This window comes from Giraffa tippelskirchi, chromosome 8 (genome assembly GCF_054371585.1).
Source record: "Giraffa tippelskirchi isolate mGirTip1 chromosome 8, T2T-mGirTip1v1.2.pri, whole genome shotgun sequence".
NCBI lineage: Eukaryota > Metazoa > Chordata > Mammalia > Artiodactyla > Giraffidae > Giraffa > Giraffa tippelskirchi.
The window spans coordinates 104,831,147-104,842,089 of NC_137282.1; the positions used below are offsets into that span (position 1 = coordinate 104,831,147).

Here is a 10,943-nt window from a genome sequence, read left to right on the forward strand (position 1 = left end):
TAATCTGGACTTATTTGTTTAGTCTGTGAAAAGTTAAATGTCAAGGTTTAATTTTTGTGGCTCACGTTCTATGAAATTAGTATTTGGAGAGTTTAAAATCTCGTAACTTGACACACACACACACACACAAAAGGAATAAACCAGTTTTCTACTGCATTGCTGGATTGGCTTTTTAATTCTGGGAAGGAAAGAATAGAGGTAGAAGAATATACTTGGATTATGAAAAAATTCTACTACAAAAAACAGCAAATGCGTCTTTTGAGTATATGTGAGAGACTAAGTATAGGAAAAGATTCCCTTTTAATGGGCTTCTTTAAATTTTAAAATTTTGGCATACTGTTTATCATTTAATGTTGGGCTACAGTTACAGAAAAGCAAATAATTTTAAATGTAGCTGTGATTAATTTGAAGCTTTAAAAGAGTGAATCTATCAGCAAGCATCAGGCAAACTTAGAATTAAGACATTAACAGGGTTTTTCTTTTCCTTTTAAAAGTGTAAAATCAGAAAAAAAAAATGGCATACATGGCATGATAATGTGATTTAGAATGTTAAACTCAAGTGCTTTTGTAATGCTCCAAGAAGAAAATCCAAATATTTGTTATAAGACATTATTATTGGTCATTTTAAGACACTTCATGTTTTTCTTAGATGCCTTTGAGTAATGGACAGATGGGCCAGCCTCTCAGGCCTCAGGCAAATTATAGTCAAATACATCACCCCCTTCCTCAGGCATCTGTGGCAAGGCATCCCTCTGGAGAACAACTAATTGATTACTTGATGCTGAAAGTGGCCCACCAGCCTCCATACACACAGCCCCATTGTTCTCCTAGACAAGGCCATGAACTGGCAAAGCAAGAGGTAAGAATGATCAAGAATATTTGGAATATGAGACTAAGCTTTTAATGTATTTTATAGGTTATTTAATTATAGCAATAAATCCATATAGAATTTTAACATAGTTTTTACCATTTTGTTTAATGGTTTGGTTTCATGTTAAGTTTATAAGGTATTAAACTTTGTGGTTTAACTTGACTGTATGATTCCCCCTCCCATTCTGATAAATTGACATAGGATATAGTGTTGCGGGCATGATTTATTTTCCCTAAGGTGGTTGTTTTTCCAGACTGGTTGATGATGTTCCAATAATCAGACGTTCTTCAGGAATATAAATAGTAGACCTTTAAACTTGAAAGGTGTATTATATCTGCTAATTGTTACTTGATACTTTGTTTCTGAAACTGGGCTATAGTCTCCAAGAGCTTTGAGAATTAAATCTTAGAAAGTACTTTCAAAGTCAACAGTCATATATTCATGTATTTTGACAGTTTATTAATAAAATAATATCATTAGAAACTTAGAGAAATGTATCATTCATTTGGTTTTAGTTTCTGGAGAAAAAGAGTGTTCAACAAAATTTAGCTCTTGCCTCGTTTTCTGTAGCTTGATTGTAAAAACTAATACCAATTGATCATCAATCCTAGCTCCTTTGAAGGGTATAAACAGATTAAGGAAAGAAGTTAGCCTCCCAACAACCACCCAGGGATCTTTTATATGTCTTATGAAACATATTATAGTCAGAAATACTATGTAATTTAGATGTTTGCAAATGGAAATTGATGATAAAGTACATGTTTTGTGTGTATGTTCTATGTCATTAGAGTCTGTGATGTCCAAAATATATAAAGTCAACATTAATTGGTTGCATAATCCTCATAAGATAGGAATAGATTGATTTAGGAGCTATGCTTTATAATCTTAGCTGTGCCTTTAACTCACTAACTCATTAACAAATTATTCACATTGTAGTTTCATTTCATCTGCCCAAATATTTATTTTAGGTGAATTCTTACATATTTATGTTTTCTTGAACTTAATTTACCAATATGAATATCATTGTAACTTCTTCTGATACAGCAATAAGTTTATTTTTGTGTTAACTCAGATTCGAGTGAGAGTTGAAAAGGATCCAGAACTTGGATTTAGTATATCAGGAGGGGTTGGGGGAAGAGGAAACCCATTCAGACCTGATGACGAGGTGAGTTTTGTTTGTACATCCTTGAAACGCCCATTAATTTTTATTCACTAAATTTTGCCTCTTATGCATAAGTAAAAATCTAACAGATATTTATTTAAATCTAGACAGACGTCACCTTATGATTTCCCTGTTCAGCTTTTAGTTTTGAAATGTGATCAGTACAAATTAATTGTTTGAGGAATACAAATTTAACTCCAAAATTTTAATATTCATTATATTGTGAAGTGACATTTTAATTGTTAATACTTTTCTACACATCTATATATGTACTTTTTTTTATCACTTTAATAAAAAAAATCACTGTACTTCTGTAAGAATCACCAGAAGCACAAATAACATAGCATTATCACAGTATTAGAGAAGACAGGGAGAAAACTTGTATCACAATTGAAATATTTGCATACTGTAAAAAAGATTGCTCCTTGGTACTCTTTTATTTTGCACACTTCTTTCCAGTAAATAATTATCTTTTTTGTTGTTATTAAAGGGTATATTTGTAACAAGGGTACAGCCTGAAGGACCAGCATCAAAATTATTACAGCCAGGTGATAAAATTGTTCAGGTAACTTAAGATACATTTTTCATTATTTTCTTTTTCTTTTTTTTTAATAATATCTGATCTCATCAAATGCCAGATTAGAAAGGAAGCATTTTATGAAGTTATCTTGAGATATTTTTGGATGAACAGAGGCATTTCTTATAGGCTACTCTCTAGTGCTTTCATAGCTTAAAATATTTCTACCTTCTACCTTGGAAAATTATAGTAATAATTTTAAATACACCTTAGCATTTTTGAAATATATCTTAGCCTTTGATTAAGTTTGTGAATGTTGTTCAGTTGTGTCCGACTCTGGGAGTGCAGCATGCCAGGCTTCCCTCTCCTTTACCATCTCCCGGAGCTTGCTCAGACTCATGTCCATCGCGTCAGTGACGCCATCCAACCATGAACGGCAAGAACAAGTCGCGCATGTTATGAATGCCTTCAACCTTTCCCAGCATCAGGGTCTTTTCAAATGAGTCAGCTCTTCGCATCAGGTGGCCAAAGTATTGGGTTTCAGCTTCAGCATCAGTCCTTCCAAAGAATATTCAGGACTGATTTCCTTTAGATGGACTGGTTGGATCTCCTTGAGTCCAAGGGACTCTCAAGAGTCTTCTCCAACAACACAGTTCAAAAGCATACGTTCTTCGGCACTCAGATTTCTTTATAGTCCAACTCTCACATCCATACATGACTACTGGAAAAACCATAGCTTTGACTAGATGGACCTTTGTTGGCAAAGTAACGTCTCTGTTTTTTAATATGCTGTCTCAGTTAGTTCAGTCGCTCAGTCATGTCCGACTCTTTGCAACCCCATGAATCACAGCACGCCAGGCCTCCCTGTCCATCACCAACTCCCGGAGTTTACCCAAACTCATGTCCATCAAGTCAGTGATTCCATCCAGCCATCTCATCCTCTGTTGTCCCCTTCTCCTCCTGCCCCCAGTCCTTCCCAGCATCAGGGTCTTTTCCAATGAGTCAGCTCTTCGCATGAGGTGGCCAAAGTATTGGAGTTTCAGCTTCAGCTTCAGTCCTTCCAATGAACACCCAGGGCTGATCTCCTTTAGGATGGACTGGTTGGACCTCCTTGCAGTCCAAGGGACTCTCCAGAGTCTTCTCCAACACCACAGTTCAGAAGCATCAATTCTTTGGTGCTCAGCTTTCTTCACCGTCCAACTCTCAGATCCATACATAACTACTGGAAAAACCATAGCCTTGACTAGACGGACCTTTGTTGGCAAAGTAGTGTCTCTGCTTTTTAATATGCTATCTAGGTTGGTCATAACTTTCTTTCCAAGGAGTAAGTGTCTTTTAATTTCATGGCTGCAGTCACCATCTCAGTGATGGCTGCATCTCCACCATCTGGAGCCCAAAAAAATAGTCTGCCACTGTTTCTGCTGTTTCCCCATCTATTTGCCATGAAGTGATGGGACCAGATGCCATGATCTTAGTTTTCTGAATGTTGAGCTTTAAGCCAACTTTTTCACTCTCCTCTTTCACTTTCATCAAGAGGCTCTTTAGTTCTTCTTCGCTTTCTGCCATAAGGGGGGGGGGTCATCTGCATATCTGAGGTTATTGATATTTCTCCCAGCAATCTTGATTCCAGCTTGTGCTTCCTCCAGCCCAACGTTTCTCATGATGTACTCTGCATATAAGTTAAATAAGCAGGATGACAATATACAGCCTTGACGTACTCCTTTTCCTATTTGGAACCAGTCTGTTGTTCCATGTACAGTTCTAACTGTTGCTTCCTGACCTGTATACAGATATCTTAAGAGGCAGCTCAGGTGGTCTGGTATTCCCATCTCTTTAAGAATTTTCCAGAGTTTGTTGTGGTCCACACAATCAAAGGCTTTGGCATAGTCAATGAAGCAAACATAGATATTTTCCTGTAACTCTCTTGCTTTTTTGATGATCCAGTGGATGTTGGCAATTTGATCTCTGGTTCCTCTGCCTTTTCTAAGTCCACCTTGAACATCTGGAAGTTCACGGTTCATGAACTGTTGAAGCCTGGCTTGGAGAATTTTATGCATTACTTTACTAGCGTGTGAGATGAGTGCTATTGTGTGGTAGTTTGACCATTCTTTGGCATTGCCTTAATTTGGGATTTGAATGAAAAACACCTTTTCCAGTTCTGTGGCCACTGCTGAGTTTTCCAAATTTGCTGGCATATTGCGTGCAACTCTTTCACAGCATCATCTTTTAGGATTTGAAATAGCTCAACTGGAATTCCATCACCTCCACTAGCTTTGTTCGTAGTGATGCTTCCTAAGGCCCACTTGACTTCACATTCCAGAATGTCTGGCTCTAGGTTGGTGATCACACCATTGTGATTGTCTGGGTTGTGAAGATCTTTTTTGTATAGTTCTTCTGTGTATTCTTGCCGCCTCATCTTGATATCTTCTGCTTCTGTTAGGTCCGTACCGTTTCTGTCCTTTATTGTGCCTCTTCTACCACCCTTGTAACTTGGCAACCTCAGTTTCACCGTAGTGTATACACACAACACCATGTCTGACACTGTGTCTTAGACAAGTGCTTCTTAATGTCAGATTGCTACATAAGAATCATCTGAAAAAGTGGACAAGATCCAGCTTCCTAGGTCCTACCTTTAGAGCTTTTATTTCCAGAGAGATGGGGTAGAGCCCAGGAGTGTAGATGTTGTTTTAAATTGCCAAAATGATTCTTATTTTCTGCCAGGTTTGTGGACTACCTGGCAGAAATTTAAATGTGCAAACGCAAATTATTATGAAAAAATTTTTTAAGTATTTTTCTTCTTTCTTCTAGGCTAACGGCTACAGTTTTATCAATATTGAACATGGACAAGCAGTGTCCTTGCTAAAAACTTTCCAGAACACAGTAGAACTCATCATCTTAAGAGAGGTTTCCTCATAAGAGGCATGGACTAAAAAAACGGAGAGACAGCAAGATTTATTGGAAGATACTTGCAGGGGAAATTAATATTTTGACTATTTTTATATATAAAGAAGAACTCAAAAAAATTATGTTCAAATTTGTACATTAATGAAATAATGGAACTTGTGGTTAGAGGGAAAGAACCACTGTACAGTATATGGGGGAGACTATTGAATTCATACCATATAAAACTTCTCGTTAGGTTTTTAAACATAGCAATCAAGGCTACAAAAACAGATGTATGTTGTTTTTGTATAGAGTGTAGGTTTATTTTTGGATTTCATACACATGATTGAACTCTGTGCAAGGCTCTAGTTAGCCTTGATTGTAGCCCAGAGACAGATGGCAGAGCTGTCTATCTCATAGCTTTTATGCCCTTATTTTTATTCAACTGGTATTAATGTTTTTCTGCTGAACCTTTTTTTTTTAATGTGGGCAGGAGATTTGAAGTGTTGGCTTGTGCTATGTGCATATTGAATTGAAGAGTGAGTAAGTGAAGGTGGTGCAGATGGGTTCACTTTCCAAGGCCGGATTGAAACAGTTATTTTCTATAAAAATCTGGAAGCAAAGAATGAAACAACAGTTGTTAATGTGTTCTTATTAATAGAATAATGCAATAAAATGTGATGTCTTTTTAAAGAAATAAAAAAGACAATAATTGTGTTTTATGAGCTCTATAGGATTTGTTCTTGTCATAGCCCTTGACTGTACAGTTGCTACTAGTGAATCAATTTTCAATTTTTTAGTCAAAGGAAATTTTTAACTCGACTGTAGATGCATGTCCATGCATTCTCTTTCTTTTTTTGGTCCATGCATTTTCTGTGATGCAGAAATCCCTTGATTTTTTTTTTTGCAAATGGTGGTACTTGCAATCTGTTTTATAATTAGTACTCCATTTTAAACTTAATTTATAATTTTTATTTTAAGCAACAAATGAAACTAAAATGGCCAGTTTTAAGATTGTGTTGCTGTAACAAAATGTAAGATTTTGGAAGGCCTCTTGATGTTGTTTGGCCTCACATTGCCTTGGTAAAGTAAAAGGAAACAGTGTGCATGGAGCTAGGAAACCAAAGCGAGTCTGTGAAACTGGCATAGTGATAGAGAACTGCTGTGGAGAATTGTGGAGCAAAGGAGTGGGTCCTTGAGTCCTACCAGTGTGTAATGGTGTTCAAAAAAGGGCTGTTCCTACAGGTAACATTAAATGTGAACTCGGCACTTCAGAGTCTTTAAAGGGTTTCTAAGTGTATCAGTGTAATAGTGTTTTACCACCAACTGCCTTTGTTCCTCGTTAGTGTAACAAATATTTGATAGAGATTCATGAATTTTGTTCAGACCATTACTTTTATTTGTTTTTGTTCTGTCTATGTAATCAAGTAAAATTTGAATAACATGCAATGGTGAGAATTAACGCATAGTTATTTGGACCAGAAAAAAGTGCCATAGAAGACCAAGAACTGTTCTTAGTCGAGGCTAGTCTGGAGCCTTTCTTTAGAGCAATATTCAGTTACTACAATTCATTTTTCATTACTAAGAATATAATTTTGGAATTTTTAATCTGTTATGCTTTGTTCTTGAACCTTGTTTGAAGGTTAAGTCTTTTATAGGACTAGCAAAAATAGCAATCTACATTATTTTTGCAAACGTGAGTTGAACTTGTTTGTTTCTTGCTAGTCATCGTACATAGGCAGTACTTTTTAAAAGATGTGAACTCCAATACTGCACTTCTTTCAAGATGTTATCAATTGATTATTGTACTGTATAGTTTTAATAATATTGATTGAAACCCTTTAACAACTCTTTGTAAATTTTAACTCATTTTAGTTGATTTTCAGTACTATTTGCATAGGAATTGATTTTTATGAATATAGTAGAAAAATGTGCTGTATTTTGATAAAATTCATTTATTGTATGTGTGTTGTAATCTCTAAAAAAATGACAAACAGCCTCTTTAAGACAAGCCTCGGTGTCCCCTTTATTCATAGTTTATTTTAAAGTACTAATTTTGGCATTCTAAAATTATTCCCATCTTGTATTGGTTTCAGTCAATTTTTCACAGTCATGTTCTGTTCGCTGGTAACTCAGTTCATAAAGAATCTGCCTGCAATGCAAGAGACCCCGGTTCAATTCCTGGGTCGAGAAGATCTGCTGGAGAAGGGATAGGCTACCCACTCTAGTATTCTTGGACTTCCCTCGTGGCTCAGCTAGTAAAGAATCCAGCAGCAATGTGGTAGACCTGGGTTTGATCCTTGGATTGGAAAGATCCCCTGGAGAAGGGACTGGCTACCCACTCCAGTATTCTGGCCTGAAGAATTCCATGCACTGTATGGTACATGGGGCCACAGAGAGATGGACACGACTGAGCAACTTTCGCTTTTCATAAAAATAATTATGACATTTTTTACTTCTTTACCTTGAATCAGATACACAGACTATGATTTTGGAAAGGGAAATAAGCCACAAAGAACAATTGATTCATCAGTGATCAAACTTAAGTTAGTTGTCTACATATTATATTGAAATACTAGAAGTGCAACAAGTATTATATGCACTAGTATTCTAGTTAATTTAAAAATTTTTTTTAATGTTCTCATAACACAAAGTCAAGCAAGAAAGTTTGTTAACAAAATAAGTAACATGACATATGAAAAACTAAAAATAGTTTTGTACTTAAATGGATAGCCAAAGTTTTCTTCTAAACTACTGGAAAATTAGAATGAAATAATAACACTTCATTAGAATTTTTGTTTCGATAGTGATAAAATCTCAAAATTTGAATAAAAGTAATAATTTAAATCTTCTGAAGAAATAGGATGAGTAATTTGTAGTTAAAGCCCATGGCCATAATTGACATACTTATTTTTAATAAGTATTATGTAGCAAGTCATTAAAAACCAAAGCTATCTTATTTTTAGTAACTGTTTAAAATTGACCACCCTAAAATTTTAAATGATTAAAAATTATATGTCCAGTATAGAATTGTTTACACAAACTACAGTTTTATGCTGATTCATTAAAGAATCATTGGTTCCTCTGAGTCCATGAAATTCTAAAATTCCCTACATACTTATTTTGGAAATATTTTTCTGATCTCTTTGGACTTAAAGTTGTATATATACTTAAAAATTATTTAGACCCAAACATTGCCATGAACAGAAGTAAAGTTTTAAATATTTGCTATGCTCAGAAAATCCTATTAGCATTTGTAAAACATTCTAAATTTTTGTTATACATCTAGATTGTTAGAAATAGCACAGTGAATAGATAAGAAACTAATGCTATTTAAAGTTGTGTGATTTAGAAATTCAGGATGAGAAAAATTGTCATAAAACAGCTATTTCCTTTAACCATTTAATCCCTTGTATTCCTGGGTGTGAAGGAAATACAGGTTTCCCTTACTGTTTTTTACTTCTGAAGGAAGCCATGGGGATAGAAATGTTTTTTACTTAGTTCAAGATTGGTGATCAGTCATATCTATTTGAAAAGATATTTTTTTCATTATTTGAAGTTCTTATCAGCTATCTTTCTTATCTAATGTATAATAAGTAGATTTCTTATGAAAGAGATTGAAGTTAAAGTTAAAATAATTTTGTTTTATCAAAAGCATTAGTAAATACAAATAGTTGATGATGTACAGAGAACAAGAAACTACTTTTAAAAGGTACACTAGATTATATAAACAGCCAGCTCAAACCTTGAGGTAATCCCTTTGTTTCTAAAAGAATTTAGATGAGGTTGACCATCTTAACATCTAAAGGTATAATTTCTTTACCTCTGCAGAACTTTTAAGCCTGGGGGATAGCAAGCACAGTCATTTATAGCTTTGGAAAATGTGTAAGAGAATGCTGTCTTCTTTTTAAGACTTTGCATTCTCTTTGTGAAGCAGTTTGCAAAATTAAAATTTATAATCCCCAAAAATGTTCACTGGTGGCTCAGATGGTAAAGAATCGGCCTGTAATGTGAGAGACCTGCATTTGGTCTCTGGGTTGGGATGATCCCCTGGAGAAGAGAATGGCTATGCACTCCAGTATTCTTGCCTGGAGAATTCCATGGACAGAGGAGCCTAGCATGCTACAGTCCATGGAGTCACAAGAAGTCAGACATGACTGAGTGACTAATGCTTTCACTTTCAAAAATTTAAGCAGAATTCTAAACTGTCAAAGTTTATTTGGGAAAAATAACCTCAGTAGAATCTCCTCAGGTTTTATTTTAGAGAATGATTAAGGTACTCCTGAACCTTCTGTGAGAGAGGGTGAAAAATGATATTACTGATACTATTCCCATTTCAAATATAACAAGGAGGGACAATTACAGTGTCTCATGGGATTTCATTTGGCCAATATAACTTCTAAAACAGTCCTCAGTGTAATTTCAGGATGAAGTATGAGAAGCTCATGTATCACTGGTGAATTAAGAAGTATAAGCTATAAAATTATGCTCTTTTCCCCACCACCTTGTGATTCAGTAGAGCTATTTTTATTTTCTATGAACAACATTGTTGACAAATAGTTTTCCTAACTACCTTCCTTAAATCTATAATCAAACCAATCTTGTTCCTCCGAGGCAGAGCTTTAGAAGGATCTTTTTTTATGTGTTCTTCCCAACTAATTTCCTTGACAGAACACTAAGAAAAATAAACTAAAAATGAAGAAATAAAAAGTAAAGTCAAAGAAAAATTAGTGTGGAGCATGAGTTTTTAGGATGGATGATTGTAGGGCTCGCCTTCTTCATGAAGGGCAAAACCTAAAGCTCAGAACTAATGCCATCCTGAAACGGATATTAAAGCATTTCTTTCACATTAGGATCATCCTTCAGAAGAGCGTTGGTTTCCCCCAGAACCATGTGCAGGTTTGAAATTGTTAAGGTTGCATATTGGCTCCTGCTTCCCCTCTCATCCACACCCTTAGATGTCACAAACATTTAATACTACGATAGGTGAAAGTATTTAAATTTCAAAAGTTTGGGGAAACAGGAGTGCAGTGGATAGATAAACTTTGAAGAGCTGTTGGAAGACCTCGGGCAGAGAGGGACAGAAGACTACCATGGAAGGTGAATTTGACTTCAAGGACACCTCAAAAGTCGAGAGGGACAATGAAGAAAGAGTTCTTGTAACGATTGGGTGCTGCATCATGAGACTCTAGGATAACGACCGTTTTTATGCCAAGCAGTGTGTAGGAGACGTCTGACTCAGGACAGCAGCAGTGAGTGGATGCACAGCTTAGAAAGAAAACGAGCACAGCCATTTTGAAGTGGCACGGCCCACCCAGTTGAATGTCCCCTTCACCCACCATCAGTGCGGGTATTGTGAGAAGGTTATTCACTTATTGCAACCAGATACTATGATGACAACCATAGTTAGCAAACAATTGAAAAAACAACACCATGAAGAAAGTCACCAAAGAAATCAATATTTGAAAGCAGTGTCTTCTGATGGATAAGTGAGAATGCTGAATTTACAA

The 10,943-nt window shown here is 35.6% G+C and overlaps 1 protein-coding gene across 8 annotated transcripts in view; it reads left to right on the forward strand.

Annotated features, from left to right (window-relative positions):
* LOC145516763 (erbin-like) overlaps positions 1–7,444 on the forward strand; it is a 44,039-nt gene extending 36,595 nt beyond the window's left edge. For 4 of the 8 annotated variants that reach the window (XM_081518376.1, XM_081518377.1, XM_081518379.1 and 1 more), the window contains 4 exons: positions 650–859; positions 1,944–2,036; positions 2,524–2,598; positions 5,359–7,444. In XM_081518376.1, the coding sequence (XP_081374502.1) occupies positions 650–859; positions 1,944–2,036; positions 2,524–2,598; positions 5,359–5,466 (486 nt within the window). In that variant the 3' untranslated portion in view covers positions 5,467–7,444. The remainder of the gene's footprint in view (positions 1–649; positions 860–1,943; positions 2,037–2,523; positions 2,599–5,358) is intronic. The other 4 variants (XM_081518378.1, XM_081518380.1, XM_081518382.1 and 1 more) reach the window with 2 other exon arrangements.
* The last annotated feature ends 3,499 nt before the right edge of the window (positions 7,445–10,943 follow it).